At 58.1% G+C, this 26,986-nt stretch overlaps 2 protein-coding genes and 1 long non-coding RNA gene across 6 annotated transcripts; 1 reads left to right on the top strand and 2 right to left on the bottom strand.

Annotated features, from left to right (window-relative positions):
• Positions 1-259: 259 nt before the first annotated feature.
• On the bottom strand, positions 260-3,800 carry Ly6h (lymphocyte antigen 6 family member H). 4 transcript variants are annotated; one of them, XM_046448898.2, is made up of 6 exons: positions 3,433-3,800; positions 2,730-2,801; positions 2,341-2,460; positions 1,752-1,879; positions 1,132-1,251; positions 260-842 (listed from the first exon to the last, which is right to left on the bottom strand). In XM_046448898.2, exons 1-6 carry the CDS (start codon positions 3,597-3,599, stop codon positions 607-609), a joined length of 843 nt encoding a protein of 280 aa, XP_046304854.1. In that variant the 5' UTR covers positions 3,600-3,800; the 3' UTR covers positions 260-606. The 4 variants fall into 4 exon arrangements, with proteins under 4 accessions (XP_046304854.1, XP_046304857.1, XP_046304856.1 ...); XM_046448901.2 differs by lacking the exon at positions 3,433-3,800 and adding an exon at positions 2,128-2,224 and having other exon boundaries at positions 2,391-2,460; positions 2,730-2,897; XM_046448900.2 differs by lacking the exons at positions 2,730-2,801; positions 3,433-3,800 and adding an exon at positions 2,128-2,224 and having other exon boundaries at positions 2,341-2,443.
• A 2,441-nt stretch (positions 3,801-6,241) lies between these two features.
• LOC124095763 (uncharacterized) lies at positions 6,242-11,152 on the bottom strand. The gene is made up of 3 exons (XR_006852598.2): positions 10,847-11,152; positions 9,396-9,508; positions 6,242-8,464 (listed from the first exon to the last, which is right to left on the bottom strand). It is a non-coding gene; the product is annotated as an uncharacterized LOC124095763 (long non-coding RNA).
• Positions 11,153-24,836: 13,684 nt separating this feature from the next.
• Gpihbp1 (glycosylphosphatidylinositol anchored high density lipoprotein binding protein 1) lies at positions 24,837-26,769 on the top strand. The gene is made up of 4 exons (XM_046449049.2): positions 24,837-24,993; positions 25,346-25,459; positions 25,895-26,008; positions 26,104-26,769. The coding sequence occupies exons 1-4, from the start codon at positions 24,942-24,944 to the stop codon at positions 26,664-26,666; spliced, it is 843 nt and encodes a 280-aa protein (XP_046305005.1). The 5' UTR covers positions 24,837-24,941; the 3' UTR covers positions 26,667-26,769.
• The last annotated feature ends 217 nt before the right edge of the window (positions 26,770-26,986 follow it).

The raw sequence follows: 26,986 nt of genomic DNA, 5'->3' as shown, positions 1-26,986 counted from the left end.
CCACACCCCACCTTTATCCCACCCTGTGATCCTGTTCATCCTGACCCTCAGCCCCCCACGCCCACTGCTCCCAATCCTCACTAGGCCCAAGTAGCCCCCACTCAGGGCAGCTTCAGGCAGCCCAGTACACCCACCCACCACCTTGATCCCTGTGGTGACACCACAGGTGACAGATGCCCCCACCTGACTGCTATCTGAGCCCCTCCATGTTCTCCGCCAGGACCTGCCCGCCCATCACACCCAGGCTCAGACCCGAGCCTCAGGACTCAGAAGTGACTTTATTTCTCTGTAGACGATGCCCTTCAGGCCAGGCTTCTGGGCTGTGCCTGGCTTGGCCTCACTTCCCCTAGGGGACCTTGGGGTCCCAGCTCCTGCCCTCAACCCCAGTCCCCAGCCTCCTGCCCAGACACCAGGTGTCCTGGAGAAATCCAGCTGCCTGCGACATGGAACTGGTGAAAAGGCAGGAGGTCTCACATAGGGAAGGTGAGAGCCACAGACCACAGTACTGGCCAGTGGTGTCCCCGCCTGGGTCAGACCAGCCTGGGGTGAGGCAGTGCCAGCCGGACTCAGGGGAACAAGCTCAGAACCCTGCGGGAAGGAGGGACCTCAGGGCCCAGCCCAGAGGAGGGCAGGCCCCAGGCTGAGCAGGAGCCCCCCAGCCAGGGCCCAGGGGCTGCACCCCACAGCGGCTGCCTGGTTGCACAAGTCCTTCCCACAGCACTCCACGTCGACTCTCAAGATCCCAGAGTTAATGAACCCCATCAGATAGTCTGAGAAAAAGTGCCGCTTGACGAAGTCACAGGAGGACGCACACATCTTGTTCACGGAGTGATCCTTCCTGCCTGGGGAGACAAGGGACTGGGACTGGAGCTCCACCTGGACCCTCTGCTTTGTCCCCAAGACCCTCCAGGTCAGTTTGGGGCCAGGGCCACAGAGCTGAGGCCTTCAACCCACCGAAGCTGGGATCTACAGAGAAAGGGGTCCTAAGGAGCCAAGGAGGGAAAACCTGGGCTGCATCCTACCGGCAAACCCGTACTCATCCCAGCCCAGGGCGGCTCGGAGAACCACACCTCTGACCTCTCCCCAGAGTCTGCCTTCAACAACCTCACCCCCACCCTGATCCCAACTTACTGCTGCTGGGGTCGGTGATCCGGACACTTGCACACACAGTGTCCGATGGCTGGCACTGCTTCGGGGTGCAATGGCTGGAGTTGGTGGTCAGGGTGCAGTCCTGGCACCAGAGGCCATGAGCTGGGCAGAGCATAGGGCTCAAGATGACCAGAGGAACTGGAGCCTGACCAGCCAGGTCCTGTGTCCCCTCCATCCCCACCTGCCCTCCTGGCAGAACCACGCCCACAGAGGTGGCTCCAGCTCCCACTGGACAGGAATGAGCAAGCCACACCCCGTGTCCTGCACACTCCTGCCCCGCCTCACAGACACCCCCAGAGCTGGGTGGGTCCCAAGCTATTAAGGCCCAAAGAGGACTTGGTGGGTAGCCTGGTGGGGCTCCGGGAAGAGAAGAAGTGTGAGAACCCGGACAACTGGGCAGCGAGGAGTACCCACGCAGGACCAGCAGCCCGGAGGAAAGGTGCCTGGTGCCGTCGGGGGCTGGGAGAGACCCGCATGGCTACTGCCAAGCGGCAAGGGCCGCCTGGGGTCGCAGGGGCTGGGAAGGGGCGTGGTGAGAACCGAACCCTTGGAGGATTCGGATATTCCGGTGACCTGCCCCTGCCCCACGGACCCCAACTCACCCGGCGCGGGACACAGCAGCAAGGCCAGCAGCGCCAGGCCCAGGCTCCTCATGGCTGCGGGCAGCATGCTCCGGGCGGGCCTCGGGGAGGCGCGGGGGCTACGGGTGGGGGTCTTCTGGGGCGCAGGCCTTCCGGGGAGAAGCCTCGGTCAGGAGACCCAGCCCTTGGCTGAGGCGCAGGGACCCTCTCCTTTTCTGGCCTCGGGATGAGTCCTCCTCCCAGAAATCCAAAGCTGGGGGTCGGCCAGCAGCTCGCCGAGCCCCACCCCCACCCATCCCCCAGCGCGTCCACCATCACAGCTTCCCCGCCAGGGAGAAAAGCTCTGCCCGCTCCAGCGAGGTGACCACCCAAGCTGCACCCACCCCGGGCCCGGCACCTGCAGCGGGTACGGGGGAGGGGGGCGTCTCTCCTCCCTGGGGAGCTGTCAGTGCGTCGGGTCAGGAACGACAAGAGGAGGTGGGAGCGGACCGTACCTGCCGACAGGGGAGGGGTGCGCGCCTCGTCCCCACCCCTACCCCTGGGCTGGGGGGCCGGGAACCCCGCGCCTGGTCCCCTCCCCCGGCTCCCGCGCGCGCGCCTTGGCGCTCACCGCGGATCAGGGCGTCGAGCGCGGGCCTCGGGGTCGGGGGGCGCACTCACATCCCTGGGGTGTCCGCACTCCGGGCTCGGGCGGCGTGCGCGGCGCGGGGAGTGGTGCCCTTCGGTCTCCCTGCGGACCGGAACCCGGGCGCAGCCTCGTCTTTCGGGGAACGCAGCCGCAGACGCGGACCCCGCGCGAGGGGCGGGGCGGAGCCGGGGCGGGGGCCGCGCGGGGGGCGGGGGCGGCGGGGAGACGCGCGGGCGGGGGGGCGCCTGGGGCTCGCGGCCCCGCGGCAGGTCGCTGGCCAGGGCCGCGCGCGCCCTCTCGGGTTCCCGCGCCCACCACCGCGGCCCGGTGCACCTCCCCCACCCCCCATCCCCGCCCCCACCTCCCCCTACCCAGGCGTGGGCAGGATCCCTTCCCCCTCCGCTTGGCTGAGCTCCCCTTGGAAATTCTCGGAAGAACGTCGACTGCGAAAGGAAGAGAAGCGCACAAAGACGCAGAGGGAGGGAGGTAAAGCCGCGGTGCTCCGTGCAGGTCCCGTCACCCACCGCCGGCTCAGCCTCCCAGCGTGGGGCCCCTCCCTCCCAACCCAGTCCACGTTTCCTATTGCTCCAGGCAGTTCTCCTCCGGGCCTCGAGAAGACCCCCACCCTCAGCCCCAGCCCGAACCCCAGGGACTTCTGTCACCAGCCACACCCACACCCGGAAGGCTAGAATCCTGGCGAGGCAGCGCGGGTTTGGACCGGCTTTCCCTTGTGCCTGGAATCGGTCTCAGGCCCACACTGGGTAAGCCAGAAGCCACCGTCGGTCCTTCTAGACCTCCTTTCATTCTTTTGGCTAGAAAAAGTGCCACTGTTCTAGCGCTTGCGTTGGCGCTGGAAACGCGATGAGAAGATAGAGGTAGGTTTCTGTCCTCCCGAGTCTTACCCTAGACAAATGGTTGTCACTAGTACTGTATCTTTGTAAGATGTGACCAGCTGAGTCAATGTTTATTGAGCACATACTATGTGTTCCTCCTAGTCTAGAAACTTGGTGTATGCTATTCAGTACGATGGACAATGACCCTACTCTGCAGGGTTGTTGACCGTTTCCATCATACCTGCACTGAGGTTGAGCTCCCAGCTCAGGGTCACACAGTTGACCAGGTGACACAGGCAATATCAGGCTGCAGCAGCTAAACATCTCAGTGCTCCTCCTCTGTGTAGCTTTGGAGGACTGTAGGCAAAGAAGAGATGGACAAGAGTTTAAGAGGACCGGGATTTGCATTTGGGTGGGAGAGAGCTTCTCCAAGGATGTGATCTTGAACTGACACCTGGAGGAAGAGTCAGGATTTAGAAGGTGCAGACAGCAAGAACTAGGTCACAGCTCAAGCACAGCACTTTTGAAAATATTACAGAGCCCTCAAGAAAGTAAGAGGAATTTCAATAAATGAGTAAACAAGAGCCCCAGAGCCTGCTGCTGAGAGGAGGCAGACACGGAGGCCACAGGTGCCCTGGGCAGAATCCAGACCTGCACATGACAGAGATCCTGGGTCTTGGTGTGGATTCTGCAGAGACAGAATCTGGGGCAAGGATTCCAGGGCAAGCTGTATTTGGAGGTGCAGGGAGCGTAACTGGGGGTAGAGATTAGCATTCAGTGGTCCAGGGCAGGGAGGGAGGCCAGTAAAGGTGTGGTTCTGAGCAGAGTACCAGAGTGGGGCCTGGAGCCTTGTCACAGGGAGAAGTATTGAAAAATGACATCAAACGAACCTGAGTGGTCTCGCCCCACAGGTGAGGAGCTGCAGTATTTTTTCAGCAATCCAAGGAGTCATCAAGGGCTGCTCTCAGGGGTACATTCTCTAATACCCACATAAGGTGGTCAAAGTACCTCTTTTCAGCTGAGAGATGCAGCTCCATCTGTAGGAAGCTATAGCCAAGCATACCCACACGGTTGCAGATTTGGGGTAGCATTTGCAACAAACCCCCAAAGTGTATGGGCAATGGGGTAGGAAGGGGGCTGGGCCTGAGACTCTGTAGAAAGCTGAGCCGCCAAGGGCACCAGAGTGGCCCACAGCGGCGACCAAAAACAAAAGTGTGACATGTCTGCAGGTAAGCAACCCCCAGTGCAGGGACTGGTTCACAGGACTCACCTGACCAACCATGAACTCAGAATAATAAAGTCAGCTGCATCCAAAGAAAACAAAGTAACACTCAACAGAAACAAGGTCGCGGTAGGTTCAAATCCCCAAATACTCACTACACTGGAAATATGGAAAGATAGAGTCAATCTTCTCAGCATTCTTAAGATATATTAAAGAATGGAACAAGGCACTGTCAAGCTTGATGACCAATGTCCATCTGGAAAAAATAAAATCTTTAGAAATGAGATGGAAAAGTCAGAGAAACATTGAAAGAATCACACTAAATGAAAAGCCAGTGTATGTGTCTCTCACACACACACCCCACTATATATTGTATCTTTACATTTATATGAAATCTCCAGAATTGGAGAATCCAACAGAAGCAGAAAATAGATTAGTGGAGCCTGGTACTGGGGGAGGGAGGGAGGAAGGAAAGGGGCTGCTCGTTAACATTGCTAATAAATGAAAATGATAAAAATCTGGGATTTTGGAGTGATGAAGATGTTCTAAAAATAGATGTGAATTGTATCTCAGTACAGCTGTTGTTTTAGAAAAGAAGCCTGTAGATGGGTTAGGCAGTCAGTTAGACACAGTTGAAAGGGAAATTTGTGACCTGGAAGATAAATTTAAAGAAATTATCAAGAATGTGGCACAAGGAATGAGGCAAAGTTAAAAGTGTAAAAGAAACATAAAAGATAGCATGCAGAGAGCCAAGGGAAACCCAGCTGAAACTCCAAGGAAAGAGCTGTGTGGGTAGACACTTAGTAAAAAATATTTCAGAACTGGTGAAAGGCAGGATTCCACAGGGAACATAAGTATACTAACTAGAACAATGAAAAGAAAGTTTGCCCCAGTACAAAAGAGTGAAACTGCAGGCCAAAGGGAACCTTTGGGACCTTCCTCCAAGGAAAATAAGTCCCAAGGAGACAGCAGTTAGGCTGACAGCAGAATTTCAAGGGCAACAATGAAAACCAGAAGAGAATGAAATAGTGTCCTTAGGGCTGGGGCTGGGGCTCAGCGGTAGAGCGCTGGCTGAGCACGGATGAGGCCCTGGGTCCCATCCTCAGCACCACATGTATATAAACAAGTAAAATAGGGGCATTGTGTCAACTACAACTAAAAAATATATTTTTTAAAAAAAAATGGTGTCTTTAAAGTGAGTGCTCAGAGGATAACTGCCAACTAAGAATTGTTCAGTCTTTCCAAAAGTGAGTGCAAAATAACATTTTCAGGTAATTGAAGTTTAGAAAACAACTCAATAGCAAGAAAACAAATAGCCTAATTTAAAATTGAGCCATGGCTCTGAATAGATCAAAATGGATCAAAAGAAGACATACAAATGGTCCATAGGGTTGGGCAGGGGGGAATCCTCAGTGTCACTAGCCGTCTCTCTCTCTCTCTCTCTCTCTCTCTCTCTCTCTCTCTCTCTCTCTCTCTCTCTCTCTCACACACACACACACACACACACACACCTGTCAGGATGGTGATTGCTGAAAGGACCACAGGCCAGTGTGGAGGAAGGGCGCCTCCGTGTGGTTGCTGGGAATGTGCGCTAGCACAGCTGGGTAGAAAACAGCATGCAGGCCCCTGCAGAGACCTAAAGAAGAGCCGCTGTGCTGTGCCATGCAGCCGCCCCCTGTGGAGCGTACACCCAAAGAAAAGGCAGGCAGCAGGTGGCAGAGACAGCTGGGCTGCGCACCCCCCAGTCACCACAGCACTGTTCCCAGATCAGCCCAGGCATCCTCCAGTGAATGGGTGGGTGAAGAAAACGCGGAACACACACACCATGAATGTTTCAGAACTTTCTTTAAAAAGGAAGAAAACTGACAGGCGCGTGGTGCACACCTGTAACCCCAGCCGCTGGGGAGGCAGGAGGATGGCGAGTTCAAAGCCAGTCCCAGTAATGGCGAGGTGCTAAAACAACTCAGTGAGACCCTGTCTCTAAATACAAAATAGGGCTGGGATGTGGATCAGTGATGGAGTGCCCCTGAGTTCAGTCCCCAGTACAAAAAAAAGGGAAGGAAATCCTATCCTTTGTGACAATGTGGACGCACCTGGAGGACAGGGAGCAGGTGAAACAAGCCGAGCCGCATCCGCGGGTCTGGAAACACTGAGCTCAGAAGCAGAGTGGACTCCTGATTCCTGGGAGCTGGGGTGTTGATCAGCGAGGGGCACAGTTTTCATGAGACAGGAAGAATGAGCCCCTGAGAACTATTGCACAGATTGGCAACTGCAGTTGATATAACATGGTTCAAAGTTACCGAGAGTAGGTTTTAAGTGTTCACGACACACACACACAAGCGTGTGAGGTGACATGTGAATCAGCCTGGCTTAATTGTTAATTCCAACTTGTTTTTATTCGTGCTGGGGGTTGAACCCAGGACCTTGAGCATGCGAGGCAAGCACTCAGCCACTGAACTGCACCTCAGCCCTCGATGCAGACATTGTTTTAAAGTTTAGATAAATACAGTTTTTAGACAAATAAAGCCTAGAGATATCGAGAAGTTTCCCACTAAAAATCCCTTCCTAGAGCTTCCGAAGGTGGGCTGAGAGGGGACTGTGACCATGGAGAGGGCATGTGGCTGGCTCTCCGTGCTGGGACCTGAGGAAGACAACCTAGAGCTGGAAAGGGTACTCGGTTTCAGTCCCTGGCCAGTGACCCCAGGGCTTTGGTGCTGAGGGGAGGCAGAGCGGCAGCTCAGGGCGGCCAGGAAGCCGAGAGGGAGGGGGGGGATGCAGGCCCCAGGGCACACCCCCAGGGACCCTCCTTCAAGCAGGGCCGCCTCCTCCGGTCCACACCACCTCCCAACATCCACCTGCTGTGAGCCTGAGCCTCGCTACCCAGTCACCCCCCAGAGCCCCATCTCTGAGCACCCGCAGAGGGGCCAGGCCTTCCCTGCCTGCTGGGCCCGGGACGTCCAGAGGCAAACAGTAACAGGTGTAGAACATCGGAAGGAAGGGCAGTGACCCAGGAAATCCGGACTAGCAATGTCCTGCGGCAACAAGGACATCTGCTGCGCGGAGCCCTGGGCCACAGCAGCCTGCAGGACGGGCGGACGCCGCAGACGAGAGGCTGTGAGTGCAGGAGGTGTCGGTCGGAGCCGCGAGCTTTAGGTCCTTTAGGTGCTGTGAGGCTTCCAGAGCAGCCTGCAGCAGCATCAGGGAAGGGAGCCACTCACGGCTGTGGCAGGTGCGCAGGCTAGGTGTGCAGAGACCGCACGTGTCCAGGAGTCAGGGAAGGCCGGGATGCCCTCACACGTGAGCAGGGGAGACTGTGGAGCCAGGTGGGAACGCGGGCAATTATCAGACCCCAGGGCTTTGAAATCACACTGCAGGCCATGGAAAGAGCGTGAAGTCCTGGGACTATAAGTAAAAGATGCCTGTTGAGGAGCGTGCTGCTAATTTTTTGTGACAACTTGGCTGAGCCATGGTGCTGAGGTAATAAGTCAATCAGACATTATTCTGGAGTTTTCTGTGAGGGTGTTTTTGGATGAGATCAGCATTTAAATTGGTGCCTCTTGTCCTCCACGGTATGGGTGGGCTTCACCCAATCAGTCGAAGGCCTGAGAAGAACCCAAGAGGAGCCTGGGGACCCCTGAGCAGGAGGGAATCCTGCCAGGGGGCAGCTTCTGGACACAAGCTGCTCGTCGGCCTCCCTGGTCTCCCGCCTGCAGCCGGCCCCGCAGGCTCTAGGTTGGCCAGCCTCTGTCACCGGGAGCACCAGCTCCTCAGAGCACATGTCCACACGTTTGCTCAGCCGCTGGGTCCGTCTCTGGAGAAGCTGACCCAGGGGAGTGGCACTCACCAGGGAAGACCATTCTGGTGGTCTCCCACTGCCAGGGCACAGTTGGCATGGGCAGAGCTCAGCGAGGGCAGTGGAGAGGTTTGCGGAAGCGGGAAGCACACAGCTGGCGCCCCAGATCCACGAGACCCTCTGACTGCTGCTAAGTGCACAGTGGGCCGGAAGATTCTAGAAGAGGACAGTGCCGGGAGCTGCTCTGGATGCAGACGCCTTTAAGAAACAGGAGAAAAACAAAATCTGCCTCCCTAGATGTAGAGAATCCCCCATATCAAGTCTCACCATGAAAGATTTTTCCTTTTTCCTCTCACTCTCCTAACATTGATTCCTAGTGTATAAATTCCAAAAAATCTTTACCTAATATTTCCAAATATAAAAATTTACCAAAAAATCAGAAAAAATCTTCTGGGAAGTCCAAAGACTTCCCAGTCAGAAAAAAATCTAGTCCCACGCTTTTCCCATGGGAGAGGACCAGAGGTATCAATGTATCCTATTAATCACCTTAATAATTCTTTACATTAATTTATGGTCTCTAGAATTGCAAAATTAAAATTTTTATCTTTCTAAAGATGAAAAATCCCCAGATATTATGAGTCTAACGTCACAGATGGTACTTCTGTCTCATTCACTTACTTTCTACAGTTCAGCCCACCATACTCTGCAATCTTAAACACGCTTAACCTCTGGAGAGACATTCCAAACCCACTAGTTTCTAAAATTCACCCTGGAGTCCCAGTTCAGGCCTCCATTTGTCGTGACACGTGACTGACCCAGTCAGGGTCACCCCAGGTGAACTGGGCTGCACCAAGTAAACACACAGAGACAGAGAAATACCTTTTTCTCTGGTTCTGTGACGGCTCCTCCAACCCAGCTCCCACAGGAGACAAGGCAGGCAAGAGAGAGCGTGCTCCTTGAACCCGGGTGTTGTTGGGGGAGGCTGTTCCATGGACTGTTCTATCCCCCAAAGGGCAAAGGGGTAGGACTACAAAGGAACAGGTGAGTGGACTCAACCCAGCAGGTGACATCTACTCCTGGAGCCACACTGTGTTATCCGAGCTGGGGTAACGCCCAAGTTACTGTGACCTGGCTCTGCCGTGCCAGAGGAAGGCAGTGACTGTTCAGAACCCCGAGGGTCAGGACTTACAGGCGTCTGCTTCCAGGGCAGCTCCGACAGGACAGGGAACCAGTGGGGCAACAGTGGCTCAGGCAGGGCACCAGCTTGGAACGGTAAGTCTCTGTTCAGGACACCTGCTGGGCCTGCTGGGGCACAGACGGGCCTGTGTGCAGGAGGTGGGGCAGGCCCTCCCACCCGAGGCTGGAGGCTCGGGCAGCACCTGGGAGTCTGAGAGGCCTGGGAGGCGTCCAGCCCGAGAGCCTGGGAGCACCCAGAGCTCCAAAAGCCTGCACTGGAGGCCAAGATGTAGCATTTCTGGCACAAAGAACGGGTAGATGCCCCTGCCTGAGGAGGGAGGGCAAGGAGCCACAGAAGGGGTCCCATGAGGGGCTGGCAGCGGGGTCCCTGCCTGAGCAGCAGAGGACTCGCTCCTCGTGCCAGGGGTAGAGCACTGCCCGGGAGGCCCAAGCTCTGCAGGCTCCGCGGTGAATGCCACAGCGCACGCCACCCGGCAGCCGAGTCTGGGTGCTCTCTGTCCCCACATAGGCTGATGGTGTCCCAGCAGGGCTCACACGAGGGGCCTCTTCCCCCTCAGCTTCCACCATTCCTGCCAAGCCACCCCTCCAGGTCCCTGGGCCAGGCCTGAGGCCTGCACTACAGCCCCAACGTCTTTCTGCTTCCAAGAACCCCCTCCTCACACCCACCCCTCTGCCTCAAATCCCTGCTCATGCCCTCTCACTCAGCCTGAGACTCTCCCCACCTCGCCCTGCTGGGCTGCGTCACCAGGGCTCCCTACGGGCAGGCCTGTGTGGGCGTCCCCCACCCCAGCACAGATCAAACAGCCCGACTGAAGGAAGAGCCCCCACTCCACTCTGCCCAGCACACTGCCCTGGGGGGTCCCACAGTCAGAGGACTGTTCCTGGAGGAAGTGGCACCATCAAGCCCCAGGCTCAGACAGCCCCTGTCCCTCGTGCTTCTGCTCCCAGTTCCTCCCCTCCACACCACCATGTCCAGCTCTAGGGGCCCTAAGTCCCCTCCTCTGCCCACCTCTTTGCAGTGTGAAAGCTGGGCTTCCTCTGAGCTGGCTGCTGGGGGCCCTGCACATGCAGGGAGGTCAGGTCTCAGGGCTGCTCCAGGACCTCACCCTGCCTGAGCCTGCGGGTGCGTGGGGCCTGGGCTCACCACGCCAGCTCGCCAGTGGCTGTCTGCAGCGCTCTGCAGGACCAAGATCTCAGTGTGCAGGGTTCTTAGAGACACCTGAGAGACAGACCCTGGAGCATCTGAGCCCACAGCACCACAGGGAGCAGCCACAGGAAGCCTGCCTCAGCCCGAGCCCACCGCCAGTCCCGCCACCAGGGACACACCTGCGCCCGCCCAGCCCTGCACAGAGCTGGGAAAAAGAGGACCAGATCCTGGGCCAGGGAAGGTGGGCAGCGAAGCCCCCCCCCCCCCCCCCCCCCCGTGCCCGCACTCACACTTACATTTACACACACCGCTCCTCATGGTCACACCGAGAACTCCAAGTCCCCCTGGTGGCTCAATTCCAGTGTTCTCCAATGCCACGCACTTGCTGTCCTCATGTCCTCCTGCTGTCTCACCTGTGCCCCTGGCTGGCCCTGCCTGGGGATGCTTTCCTGTGAGGCACAGGGAGAAGGACACGATGGTGAGCTGCCACTTGGCAGGTGTGTGGCCCCTGCCCGTCCCTGTCTGTCCACGAGGCACCGCCACTAGGCACAGACAAGCATGGCACGGGGACCACAGTCACCTGCTCAGCAGGGCATCTGGGGAAGAGATGGCAGCACCCTCCCCCTCACCCATCAGCTGGTCCTGACCTCGGACCTCCCCATGCCCGGCCCACTGCTGACACAGCCACAGCAGTGGAGGGTTGGCACCCCACTGCGTGGAGCTCATGCCAGAGAGGAAGGGGGAGCAGGGAGGTGACAGGAAGGTGGCTACGGGGTGCACTGTGCAAGGTGAGGAGAGAAGACACCAGTGTGGGGGTGGGGGGCTGGCTCTGCAGACTCTGCATCCTGTCCTGGAGCAGGGTAGGGCCATCGAGATGGGGAGCGGGCAGAGGCTGCTCGGGCTGGACACTCTGTTCTCCCTACCCCTCGTCCCAATCCTGGGGGAAGCCATGAGCCAGACCAGGTGAGTTCAGATGGAGCGCAGCCCAGCCCCACCTGAGAACAGGAGCCAATCCCACAGGGCATCTGCATTCCTGCCCACTCATGCAGGGAGAAAAAATAGTGTTTTAAGCTCCCAAATTTGGGGGCGATTTACCACACAAAAGATAATACAGGTGGGCAGGCCTGGCCTGTGCATGACCTGAGGTAGGGTGAGGATATGGGAAGGAGCCAGGGTGTCCAAGAGGGGAGGGCGGCCTCTCGGGAACCAAGAGGCTGAGACCCGCTCTCCCAGGCCGGGCTTGGTTGCCAGGGAGACGGAGATTCTTAACCTGGTTTCCAGGCTACTGCCTTCCTGCAGTGCACGTGGGCGCAGTTCAGCGTATCAGGATTTTTGCAAACAAGCTTAAGTATGGTGGTTGTGATCAGCAGAAGGAAGGGCTTCCTTTAATAAACAGAGTGAAAGGACATCAAGATGTGGCCAAGAGCCCAGCAGAGGGCTGGGAACAGGGGCCTTGACTTCCCTCTCCCCGCCTGACCTGTCAGACGCTGCCTATTTCCTGGAACGCAGGGCGACAAGGCTCAGGACTCTCTGACAGTACCCTGAAGTCTAGGAAGACTCTAGGCCACAGCCTGAGTCTCCTTTTTGTGCTCAGGGTCCTGCAAGTGATTGGAGAGCCTGCTGTCTGCACCCAAGGCCACCTCTGGCAATGGCCCACGTCAGATCCGGGGGCAGCGTCAGAGGCACTGCTTTGGGACCATTGGCTGCTGGGCCTGTGGGAGCTACAAAAGGGGACAGAAGCATAAGGACAGCGAGGCAGGGGTGGGGGACTCAGCTGTGTGGGCTCCTGAGCTCCCTGCCCTGCATTTTGGGCCAACTCAGCCAAGACTGGACATGGGCAAGTCACAGGAGAGACACAGCCATCCTAGCAGCTCATGCCAGGTTACAGAGAAGGGGTTGTTTGCCAAGGTTGGCCCAAGGACAAGTGCCCGCACATAATCTAGAACAGGAGTGACACACAGAGGAGAAGGCCATGTGGCCACAGCCAAGGAGCACCTGGAGCCTGCAGGTGCCAGGAGGGTAGGAAGGAGCTCTCCCCGGACCCTCAGCAGTACGGCCCCACGACACGGGCACGTCTCATCTGGATATGCCAGGTGCGGGGAGTGCAGCTTGGTGGTAGAGCACTTGCCTGGCATGCAGGTCCCCAGCCACACAGACATAAACAAGACATACAGGACTTCTGGCTCTGAGGCTACCAGAGCACACGTGTCTGATGTCCCTTAAGATTCTGATTTGTCATGGCAGCCACAGGAAGTCGACATGCTGTCTAGCCAATGGGAGCCTCTTCCAGTTGAACCATGTGTCCTCTGACAAGGCTTCTACCCAGGATTTTGTTATGAAAAACTTTGAGCACACAGAAATAGTTGGAAGAATTGTACAATGAACACCCCAATGCCCAGGGTCTAGAGGGCACCACTGACCAGGCTCTGTTTGCTGTGTTAGATATCCGCCATTCCTTAGCCCTTCACTCAACCCATCCTACATGCCTGATGGATCTTGAGGTCAGCAGGAGACACCTGTACACCGCCCCTAAAGACCTCCCATGCACATCATGGGCCACTCAGCATAGGGCTCGATGACATTTGAGGCAAGATTGCATTCAGTGAAGTCTGTGAGTCCTGAGTGTGCCCTTCCAAAGTCTGACAAATGCATGTAACCACACAGCTCAAACCCCCACCCAAATGCCGACATTACCATCCCCCAACCCCCACCCTCTCCCCTCACCAAAGGCAGCCCCTGTTCTGAAGCGTGCACACTGTGTGCTGTTCCGCACCTTGGCTTCCTGGCTAGCTTCCTGCGGGATGGACTGCTTTGCTTTGCCAGGTGGGACTCAGCGGGGTTAACTCCCAGACATTGCTGACCATCTCTGTTGCTGGACTCAGCCTTGGTTCCTAGGAACCGGGCCTTTGTGCCAACATGAGCTTTTTTTTTTTTTTTCTCTTAAAGAGTGAGAGAGAGACAGGGAGAGAGAGAGAATTTTAATATTTATTTATTTATTTTTGTTTTAGTTCTCGGCGGACACAACATCTTTGTTTGTATGTGGTGCTGAGGATCGAACCCGGGCCGCACGCATGCCAGGCGAGCGTGCTACCGCTTGAGCCACATCCCCAGCCCCAAACAACATGAGCTTTCTAATCTCTTAGGTCGATGGCTGGGTGTGGAGTAGCCAGGCACAATGGCCAGGTACATTACTACATTACTCTGTAGCCTTTCTCTTTCGGTGGTGACGGTACTTGAAGCCAATAGTCTAGACACTGCTCACTGTGGGTGTCTTGGTCCGTTTTGTGTTGGAATGCCCTGACATTGGGTGATCTAAGGAGAAAAGAGGTTGATTTGGCTCACAGTCCAGTGGCTGGAAGGTCCAAACCTGCCTCTGGCAAGGGCCCTCCCCAGCCCTCAGAACACGGAGAAGAGCAGAAGAGGATCCTGTGCAGAGGTCACGGGGCCAGAGAGGAAGCAGGCAGCCAAGCAGGAAGCTGGTCAGGCTTTGTCACTGCCCCCTCTCACCAACCCAGCAGACCTGACCCACTCCCAGAGACAGCCCTGGAACCTACCAAATTTTGGTAGCCCTGCCTCCTAAAGGCCCCACGGTCCCAACACCACCCTAGGGACCTTTGGAAGACAAACCACACAAATCCAACCATAGCACAGAGTTGTCCTTGCCTCCAGGTCTCTGCACTTGACAAATTAGAAAATAAGTATTCTATTTCAAAAGGAATAAGTCACATACTCATATTCTCTCCCTCCCTCCCTCCCTCTCTCTCTCTCTCTCTCTCTCTCTCTCTCTCTCTCTTTGATACTGGGAATTGAGCTCAGGGGCACTTGACCACTGAGCCACATCCCCAGCCCTATTTTGTATTTTATTTAGAGACAGGGTCTCACTGAGTTGCTTAGCACCTTGCTTTTGCTGAGGCTGGCTTTGAACTCGCGATTTTCCTGCCTCAGCCTCCAGCGCCACTGGGATTACAGGCATGCGCCACTGTGCCCAGCCTGTAATCTTTTCATTTCACATTTAGGATTTTTTTTTTTGTGGTGCTGGGGATTGAACCCAGGGCCTTGTGCATGCAAGGCAAGCACTCTACCAACTGAGCTGAGCTATATCTCCAGCCCTCAGATTTAGGATTTCTTGTTTTTACTTAACTTCTTTGATTTTTAAAATCCTTCATCTCTTTCCTCTTATGCTGAGAAGTTCATCCCTAATAACAATAACATTTATTTGCTTTATTCTGTGATGCACATGTAGTAGTTTTAAAATGATCACACTAACATTATTACAAATAAGACTAAGAGTTCAGGGTTTCTTTGTGGTCATCTTGTTCCTGGTGTGTATTACACAGGATGTACCTTGGGTCCATGCAGTCATGCCGCAGTAGCCCTGGGAGGCTTCTGACCCTTTCTGTTCTGAATAATGCCACAGTGAGGACTCTGTCCCTTGTTGTAGCTGGTGTACACCTCTGGAACAGCTTCCTGGCAGTGGGCCCAAGGTGACCCATAGGCAGCTTGGCAAGGCACTGACAAGTCTCTCCATGGAGGCTGTGGAGTCCTCCGTCCCCACAGCCCCCTGCCTTGTGCACCTGTTGATGGCTGAGATGCCACCCAGGTCTATCCAGTGGGTGAGAAATAGTATCTCAGTGCAAGTTTAATTGGCATTTTTCTGAATATGAAGATGTTTGAGTGGCTTCTCACAGAGCTAAGAGATATTTGTATGGATTTTTCTGGAAACTCTCTATTCGTATGTTTTCCAATTTTTCTGTTTTCTTCCCCCTGAGTTTTAGGAGCTCTTTATGTATTCAAGGAAACCAGCCCTTTGCTGCCTCTAAGTGCTGACCTCCACACCTTCCTTCCCTTCTCCCCCTTCCTCTCTCCTGTCCTTCCTGGGTCGTGGCCACTGTCATGCCCCTCTTTCCCAGTGGCAAGGCTTCCCCCAGCTGAGTGATGGGTGGCAGGTACTGTGGAACTGAGCCACCTCCTTATGGTGTCCTGGGCCTCCTCCATGCCCTTGGCTGACATGTTAGGACCTGCATGTCTGCGTGGTTTGCTCCTCTGCTTGGCAAAGGGGGACTGCCTGGTGCAGGGGGCTGCAAGGGAGGGTACCTGCTCAGTGCTGGAGCTGTGGGGAACCCCCAAATTCACTCCCCTCTTTTTTTCAATTCTGCCCTGCCTCAGGAGGCCTGGGTCTGGCTTCCCCAGTTACATACGCCCCTGTCCACCTCTCCTCCTGTCACCTTAGGACTTTGATGGTACCCCTGTTATGCCATTCAGCTGCCCCCACCAACCCTGATTCCACATGTGCGAGGGTTCAGTACCTGCCTGTGAACAGCTGGGTTCAGTCAACGTCCAGGAGAGAAGAACTGGACGCAGGACCCCTCCCACAAGAGGCGCAGAGGGGCGAAGGCAAGCTTGTGAAGGGGCACAGGGGAGTCCTCCAGGAGGTCAGGCGTGCATACGTAGGAGGGTGGCCAGCTTTCCTGGAGGGACTGGCAGCTCCCTCCCCACCACCCACGCCAAGGACTCTAGGAGGCCACGTTTTTGCCCGCATCCCTGTGGGAAGGCACCTGAGAGAGCCCTGGGAGCGGGAGGCAACATCGCTGAGCTGGCGCCAACAGGCGAGCAGAACCCCAGCCTGATGAACTTAGGGCACCATGCGCTCCAGGGGACACCAGTCCCAGAGAGCAGAACCAGGGCCACCCGCAGGTCTCGAGGTGGCGGGGCTCCGGACAGCACAGCGGGGACAATGCATAGGAGAAGCGCCTAGGCTGGGGGCCGGTGCACCTGAGGACCGCCTTCCCCATGCCACACGGTGTGCCTGCGCTAGGGCTGTTCACCTGGCTGGCAAGGCAGGTCCCGCGCACCCCAAGCACCTGCTGGCGGTGGTGGTGGCACTGGGGTACCTGCACCCCAAGGCCAAACCGCTTTTCAGTGGCTGTCCCTATCCTGGAGCCACAGATTCTGGGTAGGGACCCAGGCCCCACGCTCTGGGCAGGGATGGAGACTGGATGAGGGCAAGTAGAGATTTCCTGGGAGCGCGGGGTGGAGGAGTTGTGCTTGAAGGAACTAGATATGCCTATTCCCTGGCTGTGCCCAGGCGTTTCTCTCACCCGGCGGCTGGCGCTCATGATCCCGGACTCCAAGCATTCTCAGAGGCCAAGGGAAACGTCCTTCCAGGTGGAGCTGCATCAGGCCTGAGCAGAGCCAGGAAACCTCCCCAACGCTGGTACTGATGTGCCGGCACCTCCCCAGAGCCTGGAGGACCTTCCCAGGGACAGGAAGTTCAGGTACAAAACCCAGGTTAAGTCTGTCCTTGGCAGAGGAGCCATTGGAAATGAGACTGAATTAGCCCTGTGTGGTGGCCCACCTGTAATCCCAGCAGCTGTGGAGTCAGAGGCCAGTTCAAAGCCAGCCTCGGCAACTTAGAGAGATCCTATGTCAAATAAAAAATTTAAAAAGGCTTGGGAAACTCAGTACTTAAGCATGCTTGGGTTCAATCCCCAGTACCAAAAAAGAAAAAAAGAAACAAATAAACAAGGCTGAATTATTGAGAAGCAGATATATCTGATGAACACAGCTTCCCCCCTCAAACCCAGGCACCTCCTCCTGGTGACCCTCTCCTGCATAGCCTGGCTCTGAGGGACGTAACTTTGGGTCTGAGACTGTCCTCATCACCTCTCTGTACTCAGGGAGGGTCCAGCTCACTGAGAGGTGAGGACCCCTTGAATGGGGCCTTCCGGGAATCCCCGGGAAGGGCTCCTGCCTCCCCATCATCCACCTCTGCAGTTATCCTCATTTACCCCTTTCTTTGTATTTACCTTGCTTTCTCTGACTTCCTGAGATAGATGTGGCTGATATTTAAGGCCAACATTCTGCTGGGTGGAACTTGCCATTGTGAAGCGGCCTTCTTTATCTCTGGTGTTTATATTTGCCTCCCAGGCTCTGTGTCTTCTGGGGACACAGCTACACCTGCTCTTGGGATGGCACTGGGTGCCTCTCTGCTCTCCAGGGAACCTGTGGATGTCTGTAGAGGATCCACTGGGCTGTCTCTCCAGGTGGAAACCATCTTTCTGGGGCACCATCTTTCCATCCTTCCCAGGTGCCGAGCTCTGATGGAGTGCAGCTGAGACCACCTGCCCTTGGCCTGGCCTGCCTGTCTTGACACCCCTTCCAGATAGTCCCTTCCCACCCTCCCACTCACCCAGGCCCCGACCCTGAACACTCCCGCAGATCTTGTCTCCTGTGGTCAGTTCACTCTCCTCACACTGAGGACATGTGGTTGTTCTGGTCACTGGTGTGGTCAATTGGTCACTCAGCTACCTCAGTCGTGGAGGGCAGAGACTCGGAGTCAACACACAGACACCGGGAGCTGGTGAGGAAGCTGGTTGGTGACAACCATGGTCTGCGTGCAACAGCCCGTTTAAGCAAAATAGCATCTATAAGCCAATCATCTCATGCCTAACGTAACCACACTATGAGGAAGTTCTAAATGTTGCTGTCGTGGTGGAAAGCAGTCTGGAAGGATCTTGGTCCCTAGGGGAGAGGGCTTTATGAGTCGGGGGTTTCATGCCCTGAAGCACCTGACTCCGGGTCCTGGCCTGGTAGCCTGGTAGCCTGGCAATGCTGACCACAGTGCTGAGGATGTGGGTTCACAGACGGCTGTCTGGAGCACAGCTCTTCACCCTGCAGGTGTTCCTGTCAGGCCTGAGCGCGCCTAGGTTTTCAAGCACTCCAAGTTGCTCGTAGCTGCTGGCTGTGAACCAAAAGTTATCCCAACAAGGGCAGGTGCATAGGGTCCAGAGTCTTCAGTTTCACCCCAACCCCCAGCCAGTGCAGGCACCCTGCTCCACAGTGCGGGTGGACTCAGTTGACACCTAGCTCTCAGGTCCTTGACCTCCTTACCTCCAAGGTCCTCTCCCCGGCTCACCTCATGGCCCTGTGGTCACCCCAGGTCTCTCTCCCTGTGTACTCCCCTCCTGCCTGCTCCCCTTCAGCCCTGGTCGGCACCCTCGGTTCCCTTTCTCCTGGTGACTAATAAACTCAGCCCTGCACAAAGCCCTGCTCCAGATTTCCTCTGCCACAGGGACAGCTGATGTCCACTGAAAATTGCTGCTGCGCCTATCAGCCTCAGACCTCGGGTGCTGGGCACCCCGCAGCCCCTGCTGCTGTGGAGAGTTCACACTCCATAAGAACACCTGTTACTGAATCTAGGACTTACCCTGATCCAGGATGACCACAGCTCAAAATCCTGGACTCAATTACACTTGCAAATATAGATTTTATCCAATAGGGCCATATTCACAGGTTCTGAGGGCAACGGTTGGATGCTCCTCTGCGGGGACTGTGCAGCCCTATGCCGTCCTTCCTGGAAATAGCATGGGGCTGGTCAGGGACCCAGAGAGTGAAGCAGGTCTGGCCCTGGACTCTGAGTGGCTGTGCCCTGGGAAGTGGCCACACACAGGTGTTATTGGTCTACTGAGCCCCACAGTGAAGGTGCTCCCCAAAGCACCCCAATGGGAAGAGGGACCAGAATGGCCCACTGGTCTCCTGCTTCTCAGCCTCCCAGTCAGCCTGGGAGCCTGAGCTCCAAAGCTTTTGAACCGATTCCTCTTCTGCTCCCACCAACCAGGAGCCCTGTGTGCCTTGGCAGCAGTTACATGTCCACTAGGGGCAGAGGACTCAGCACATCCCAGGGTACCTGAAGTCCCTTTGCAGCTCCTGCCCCGCATGCACACACAAGGCACTATGCACAGTTTGCAAGCTGTGGGATTCTGTGCAGAGGCTTCCCGCATCCACAGGGCCGGAACATCAGTCTGATGTGTTCTTGCTGCTGGCATCTGAAGGGACAAGCAGAGAGCTCTTTCCTTCTGTCCGCCCCACCATCAGCCAAGGGTACCACCTGTGAGCCTGGAGGCTGGGGAGTGGATTGTGGGAGGTGGGTTGTGATGGAGGAGAAGGAACAGGCCTTGGGGGGAGAGCAGCAGCAGGGTGGCATGGGCAAGGCGGGAAGAAACGGGGCACCTGACACCAGACCCTTCCAGGCTGGCACACAGCAGCTGTGCCCAGGGAGGCCAGCAGCTCAGCTGGCAGGCTCAGCCGCCACGGGGACACAGGGGACTCAGGGATCACAAGGTGGTCCAAAGGCCTCAGGATGCTACCTCAATGGCACGAGGCACTAAAGCCTGGTGGGGGCTGCTGGGAGCAGGGCTCAGAGCCGCCCGGCTGGCCGAGGAGCCCTGGCCAAGCAGGGAGGGACAGCACCAGCGGGAAGGTGGGCAGTGGGACTGCTTCCCTCCTCTTGGCCACTCCCAGCCTAGGAGGGCTGGGCCTTTGGGCTGCAGGGTGGGACAAGCACCAGTTCTGCCCCTAAGGGTGGCCCTGCCCAATCCCTCCCACAGCTCACTCTCATATATGCAAGCTCAAGGACCATTTGTCCTTGATGGGTTGTGACCCAGCTGAGGTCCTTCCTGTCTGGCCCAGGAGGGCCTCCTTGGAAAGGGCTCTGGAGGAAGTTCCAGGGCTCTGGGGGCCAGCAGTTCCCTGGGGCAGGAGCACAGTGACACCACCCAACCTGCCTTTACCCACTGGCAACACACCCAGCCACACAGCCACCTGCTCCCCCGGGGAGTCCCCCACCCAACGTCCAGCGTCCGGTGGGGTCCTGCTCTGAGCAGGGGACACAATGTGCCTGCAGGTGTCAGCCTTGCCCTGGCCACATTCAGTCTGAGGGTGGCAGGGTCTGGGGCTGCTCTGGGGCAACAGCAGCATCCTAGGCCAGCTTAGGGGATCTGGTGAGGACAGTTAGAAGGGGGCCCATGGCAGTGATGCACAGACTCTGTACCTGCTGCAGGTGTGGACTTGACTCGCCAACCTCTGCCGATGGCTGTGGCAGTGGCTGAGGCTGTGCCTGACCACAGGGTGGATCCATATGCTTGCCCTCTGCCCTCCTCCTGGGCCTCTGTTGGCCAACCTCTTCTGTCCCGTAGCCTTGTTATTGCTATCGAGTCCCATGAGTGAAATGTCACCAAGTCTGTCCCCCAGGTAGGGCCCAGGAGGCACAGTCCTGGCTGGGGAGCTGGAGGGTGCATGGAGGTGGGGGGGGCACCTGCGCTGGGGTAGCTCCCTGGGCTTCCTCATCTGTGGCATTAACCCAAACTGCACATGGCCTAAGCACACCTGGGCACTGAGTCCCATGCTGTGTGGCCTGGGGCTCGAGGAGCTCCAGGCACGCCCCTAGCTGTGGCCGCTGAGGTCTGCACCCCCTCCTTCCTCTGTGCATAGCACTGCAGGCCCACATGTGGCCCAGCTCTGAGCCTGTTCCTGTTCAGAAGGCTGCCCAAGTGCGAATCGTCCTTTGCTCCAGGAAACTCTGTTAAATGTGACTTGCCTAAGGCTTGTGGGTATCAAGTTCCCAAAACTCTGTTTGCTCAGGAAAGCAAGTCTGGCCCAGGAATGCAGCAGAGCCCCGAGCCCTTCAGCTGAGGGCCAGCTCCACCAGTCAGTGCCACTGGGCACAGCAGAAGCTTGTGTAGTCTGAGGAAGCTCCAAGGAGGCAGAGACAGGGCTGCTAGTGGCCACCACTGCTCCTGGAGAGGGAAGTGAGGCTGGGCCAGGCACCCCCCGCACCCAGGAATAGCAGCTGAGGCCTATACTCTGGCTCCCCACTCTTCCTTCCAGAATGTATTCAAGGGTCGAGGTGCACACACTAGGGCCCAAGGCTGGGCCGAGTGCTGCCCCCACAGCTGGCTGCAGCTCCCCTGAAGCCCATGGCTCCAGGGTGAGGGCTTTCAGCCTGGTCCTGACCTGCATGACCCAGGGAGTCTTACCATCCAGGACTGGCCCACAGGTCAGGCCCTGCAAGCCCCACCTCCCGTCTCCCACCCCAGATCCTGGACCCTGAAGGAGCAGCAGGACTAGCTCCTCTTGGTTCGACGAGGCTGCCCTTCCCATGGTTATCTAAGACTCCAACACAAGCGCTTGGTGAGGATGGGCAGCTCCCTCACCACTGGGTGCAGAGCAGGAACCCCACACCCTCTTGCCTCCTCCTGCAGGGGTGGTGCCTCCTCTCCTACCCTCCCCAGGGGAAACTACCTGAGGTTTCTCAACCTGCCAGGAGCCCTTGTGGCCATGCCCACCCAGCTTCCCACCCTCTATGATGTGCAGACACTGCCATGGGGTTTTGTGTGACCAAGGCTGGGGACCACCCATGGTGGGCAAGGGGCTCCTGCTCACTGGGCCCCTTACTTTGGGTTCTGCAGCAGCTGGTGGCCCTGCAGCCAATGCACATCATATGCCACCTTGCGGAGGCAGGGCCAGGCTCTGCACATCCGCTCCTTGCCTTCCAGGGACTTGGGAGTCGCCCCGTGCCGCCTCCTGCTGGCTGTGAGCTTGGGCAGGCAGGGGCCAGGCTTCTGTGGACGCTCGAGGAGCCCCTCACCTATCCACTTCCTGCTTTTCTGAATTAGGACAAGAGAACCGGCATAATTATGTTTCGAGTCTCTCCTATCTGTCAGGTGAGGGGGATGAATGTCGACTGAGATAAAATAAATGACACGCACAAAGTCTACCTGGCTCGTCATTTCCCAGGGGAGACATCAGTACCCCACACAGCAGTGGGAGTAGAGAAGGCCGAGCCTTGGGCCCTCAAGCCTGAGGACGGGCCTTCTCAGGGAGGATGGGCTGAGCTACTGCTGAGAGGGCAGAGCAGGGACTGGGCCAGCACTGACCAAGGCCTGTGAAGGACTTTGCAGCCTGCTGTGCCAACCACAGATGGGTATTAGCCACCTCCACTGTGGGGGTCAGGGCTGAAGGAAGAGTCTCCAGGTCGCCAAGGGTGTCTAATGGACCCTGAGGGCTCCTGGGCATGGGACCATATGGAGGGAGAAGTGGCAGCTGAAGGAGGACAAGAGAAGAAGGTGCACGTCCAGGATGGGAATACCAAGGTTCTCAGAGACTGTGATGTGTCCCCTCGTGGGCTCCTGGGTATGGGTGGGGTGAAGGAATGAGTCCTTGGTCCTCCCACCCACAGCTGCTTCCGGAGTGCTCGTTCCAGGGAGGAAAGGAGCCTGCGCCTTACTAGCTGTGTCCACCACTCATTTCTGAGGGTTCACCCTGTCCCTGCCCACCCAGGGAAGGAGGGTCTAGCCTCTGCCAGAAGGGGAGAAGGTCAGTTACAGAGGGTGGAGGGAGCCCAGAGCAGGGACACAGGCACAAGGGCTGGCATATGTGAAGCCCACTTCTGTGCAAAGGTCCCTCTCCCAACACAACACCAGCCCCATGCCCTGGTGGCACTGTTGGCCCCACCCCAGCTCCATGGTGGCCTTCTCTGGAACACCTTCCTAACACCTTCCCCGAAGAGGAGTCTGATACTCCCCAGAGGCCAGCATGGGTGCCATGGTGCCCAGGTCACGCCATACATCCCCCAAGAACTGCAGGGCCCACAGCACCCCTCAGCATAACGCCAGCACTGACCTGCCCTCTGCACCCCACCTCACCATCTCCGGCTGGAAGGAGGGTGATAGCTGAATGCCCCCTGTCCACAACCAGCATGGAGCTCTCAGCCCAGGACTGCTGTTGCCAGAAGGGGCAGTGTGACCCACGTGGGCCCCACGTGGGGAGGGACCCAAGATCAGTGGCCACAGGGGCCAGCCCCACCAAGCCAGGGAGCACAGGCAAGGTCAGGGCCCAGAGGCACAGGAGTCTGCAGGTAGGGGGCTGGGTGACCGGCTGTCCCTGAGGGCACTTTGGGGCGTGGGTATGGCCAAGGGGTAAGTGTGGGCTGGGAGGGGTCAGAGGTTCTGCAGGAACCATCCTCAGGGCCACAAGCCCTCAGCCCTGGTCCCGAGAGCCTCAGGGGCCCTGCCCTGGGGAGCTTGAGGGAAGCCTGGTGGAGGTGAGCTGGGCTCCGCACACACTGAACTGGCCATTTCCACCTTCAGACTGGGGGGCAGTGCTGGGGGGCCAGGAGTCTGCCATGGAGGCGTCACGGCAGGGGGCCATGTCACCATCATTGGTCATAGGCCCTGGCCTGGCCAGGGGTCAGCTCCCATAAGCCCTGAGCCAGACCCACAGCCTCTCCTGGTCGGGGCAGGGGGAACAGTGTGTGCTGGGCACACAGGGGTATGCACTCCAGAACCAGGAGGGTGTGTCCTTGCAGCCTAGGTCCTTACGGGAAAGAGAGCTGGCCACACCACTGCCCCCTAGAGTTGTGGAGGATCAAACAACCAAGGCTCATTTTAGCGAGTCCAATGTTTCTGTCTTCCCTCCGCAATACTCAAGAGCTCTAGCCTAGGCCTGGGATGGCCAAGGAGGAGCTGGGCTCAGGAGGAGGCTGCTCAGCTGGCCTGGGCCCATGGAGGGTGGCAGGTGGGGGGCCCTGGCTCACTAACAGGGCCTCCCTGGAATCCAATCCTGCCTGCCCAGACCACAGTGCCTACAGGAAGCTGCTGGAGGTGGGGGGCTGGACCCCTACTGGGCTCCTGTCCAGCACCTGCCTCTGCCCCCTCAGGAAAGGGGAAGCCCCAATGCTGCAGTCTGCACCTCCCCAGAGGCGTGGGGACACCCACAGGGAGGCTGGGGCTGGTGGCTGCCCCAGCAGAAGGCCAAGGAAGGTGTGTCCCAGCAGTCCCAAAGAGACCCCTTGTCCTCCCCAGCCAGCTGTAGCTCAGGCGCAAGGAGACCAGGGGACTTGCCTTGAACAGCCTCACCATGGCAGGACACCCAGAAAGAATGGGGCTGAGACGGGGTGGCTGGCAAAGGCTATCTAGGGAGGGGACACGTGAGCAGGGACACTGAGGCAGGCACAGCCACGTGGGCACAGCAGGAACAGCATTCCAGGCAGAGGAACAGTGAGGGCAAAGGCCTGAGGACAGGGACAGCGGAGGCCCTGGTCCCAGCCAGCGCACAGGCAAGGTGGTGGGAAGGGGGCCAAGCTGGAGGACACCGGTCGCGTTCTCACCTGAGCACTCTGACACCCCAAGCGGGATGCCCACTAGGGTGGAGGTGCCTGACACCCAAGCCCCTGTGGCTGTGTGGCCAGGGTCCCTAGGAGGAAGGGACAGACAGGCACTGCCCCAGGCTGCATGGCAAAGCTGAGGCTCCAGGGCCCAGGAGCCATGGCGGGGCCAGGAGGCTCCTGAGGCTGCACTCACATTCTGCAGGTGCAGCACAGGTGGACAGGATGCCCCAAGACTGACACAGTGACTTCCCCTTCCCCTCCAGCCCCAGAGGTCCTGGAGGAAAGCAATGTCCTTGGCATGGTGCCTTCAAACAGCGTAAGGCCCATTGTTTGAAGCTGGAGCTGGTGGGGGCCACGGAAGCCCCGGCAATGCCCTTCGTCCCACTTACCGCAGATCCAGGCCCTGAGTGAAGACCAGCAGAGTGCATCCAGCAGCGCCCAGCAGGATGGAGGTGCTCAGGGCTGTCCTCCTGGCCCTGCTGCTGTGCGGGCAATCAGGTGCGGGCATGAGGGGGTGGTGTAGTCCTGGCCCTGGGACCCCCATGGGCCCCCAGTCTGGGGACAAGGCATGGGTTTGGGGGAAGGAGGGGTGAGGCTGGTGTCCCCAGGCTAGAAGGAGGTGGGTAAGGCTGTCCTGGGCCCCCAGAATCATGGCCCCAGCTGGGACCAGGTTCCCCTCTTCCCCAGTGCTACAGGGCTTTGGGGACCCTGCTCACTTCTGGTCTGTTTCCTCTTCTGTGAACCAGACAAGCCGTGGCGAAAAGGGTGGACAGGGGTGGGGGCACTCCACTCGAGTGTATGTCCTCTGTACCTGGGTGGCTGAGGTTTAGAGGCGTCCCTGCACGGCCAGGGTGTGGACAGGCACAGGAGGAAGATGCTGATGACACGGACTTGGGGCCGGACAGCTACGGTTATGATGATGAGGATGAGGAGGACGAGGAGGCCAATGTGGCCCCTGGCACAGGTACCCTTCACCACCCGGCCCAGGGCCCTGCCCCCCTGCCTGGCTGGAGGGGGCCTCTGTCCTCACCTCCGCCCTGAGGGTGGAGCAGAGAGAATGGCCTGCCCCGCACCAGGAGGCCTCGCCTGCCCCAGGCTGCTCTCTGTCCTGCAGCCTTCAAGTGCCAGGCTGCCTGCCCAGAGTTCTCAGATGCACCTCCAAGCCCTCAAGGCCAATGGCAGGGGCCGGGGGCCTGGGGCCCTGCCACTGAGCAGGTAACCAATGGAGGCACAGAAAGGTCACCCTGCTGTCCCCATGCCTCATCCTGGCTCATCCTTCAAGAACCTCCAGCAAGGGGCCCCCAGGGTAGGCCCTGGGAGCAGCTCATGGGAAGGGTGGATGGGGCTTGCTTGAGAAGGCCCTGCAGACCCTGCCCTGCTGAGCAGGCCACGCCCACAGAGCGCCTGCAGTGCTACTCCTGCCAGTCCCTGCACAGAGGCGAGAACTGCACCCAGATGCAGAGCTGCCCTAGCCACGCCTCCTGCATCACGCTGATCACCCATGGAAACACAGGTGAGTGGATGCAGCTGGCACACACTTGGGGGCCCCAAGGGCAGGAGCCCACCTCTGTGCCCCTACTTCAACACCTGTTCTCCACCTTCCCCCAGACTCAGGTTTCCTGACCACCTACTCCATGTGGTGTGTGGACACGTGCCAGCCTATTACCAAGACAGTACATGGAACCCAGATGACCAAGACCTGCTGCCAGTCCACCCTGTGCAATGTCCCACCCTGGCAGAGGCCCCAAATCCTGGATCCTCTGGGTGGCAGGGCAGGCAGCCCACAGGACGGTGGAGCTGGCCATCCCAAGGGAGGCAGGGCAGGCAGCTCCCAAGATGGCGGAGCTGGCCATCCCCAGGAAGGGGAGGCAGACAGCCCCCAAGACAGTGGAACTGGCCATCCCCAGGGCGGTGGGGCTGGCCATCCCCAGGGCAGCAGGCCTGGACATCCCCGGAGTGGTGGGGCTGGCCATCCCCAGGGAGGCAAGGCAGGCAGCCCCCAAGATAGTGGAACTGGCCATCCCCAGGGCAGCAGGCCTGGACATCCCCAGAGTGGTGGAGCTGGCCATCCCCAGGGTGGCAGGGCAGGTGGCCCCCTAGGATGTCCCCAAAATGTGGGTACAGCCCTCCTGCTCAGCCTCCTCACCAACCTTTGGGCAACGGGGGCCTGAAGACTTGCCCTCTCCCACCACTTAGGCCCTGGCCTGGCGCTCTGTCCAGTGTCTCCCCTACCCCATCTCCAGCCTGAGAATAAACCTGGAGTGTCCTTCATGACCCAGCCAGCTCGGGCTCTCTTGGCCAGTGTGTCTGCAATCCCTCCCAAGGTCCTGTTGTAGCCAACCCAGGACGTCAGTCCTGAGGACAGAGAACAGGACACCAGAGGCTCTGGGAGGGGCCACCCTCTCTCATCCAGCCATCTAGAGTGGCGAGGTGGGGCTGGACCCCATACCACCATCAGGGCCATGGCCACTGTAGCAAATTACCACTGACT

This window comes from Marmota monax, unplaced genomic scaffold, assembly GCF_021218885.2.
Source record: "Marmota monax isolate L192 unplaced genomic scaffold, Marmota_monax_Labrador192_F-V1.1 WCK01_AAM20220418_F8-fsc00073, whole genome shotgun sequence".
Taxonomy (NCBI): Eukaryota; Metazoa; Chordata; class Mammalia; order Rodentia; family Sciuridae; genus Marmota; species Marmota monax.
This window is presented reverse-complemented; position numbering and strand designations above follow the sequence as displayed.

What these genes read in the sequence shown, in the direction of transcription:
- Ly6h (XM_046448898.2), bottom strand. Translation starts at nt 3,599, where the DNA reads ATGCAAATCCCGGTCCTCTTAAACTCTTGTCCATCTCTTCTTTGCCTA. An exon ending in GCTGCTGTGTCCCGCGCCGG is followed by an intron (nt 1,252 to 1,751) that starts GTGAGTTGGGGT and finishes TGCTCTGCCCAG; the next exon opens with CTCATGGCCTCTGGTGCCAG. An exon ending in GATCACCGACCCCAGCAGCA is followed by an intron (nt 843 to 1,131) that starts GTAAGTTGGGAT and finishes TTGTCTCCCCAG; the next exon opens with GCAGGAAGGATCACTCCGTG.
- Gpihbp1 (XM_046449049.2), top strand. Translation starts at nt 24,942, where the DNA reads ATGGAGGTGCTCAGGGCTGTCCTCCTGGCCCTGCTGCTGTGCGGGCAA. An exon ending in CAATGTGGCCCCTGGCACAG is followed by an intron (nt 25,460 to 25,894) that starts GTACCCTTCACC and finishes CCACGCCCACAG; the next exon opens with AGCGCCTGCAGTGCTACTCC. An exon ending in GATCACCCATGGAAACACAG is followed by an intron (nt 26,009 to 26,103) that starts GTGAGTGGATGC and finishes ACCTTCCCCCAG; the next exon opens with ACTCAGGTTTCCTGACCACC.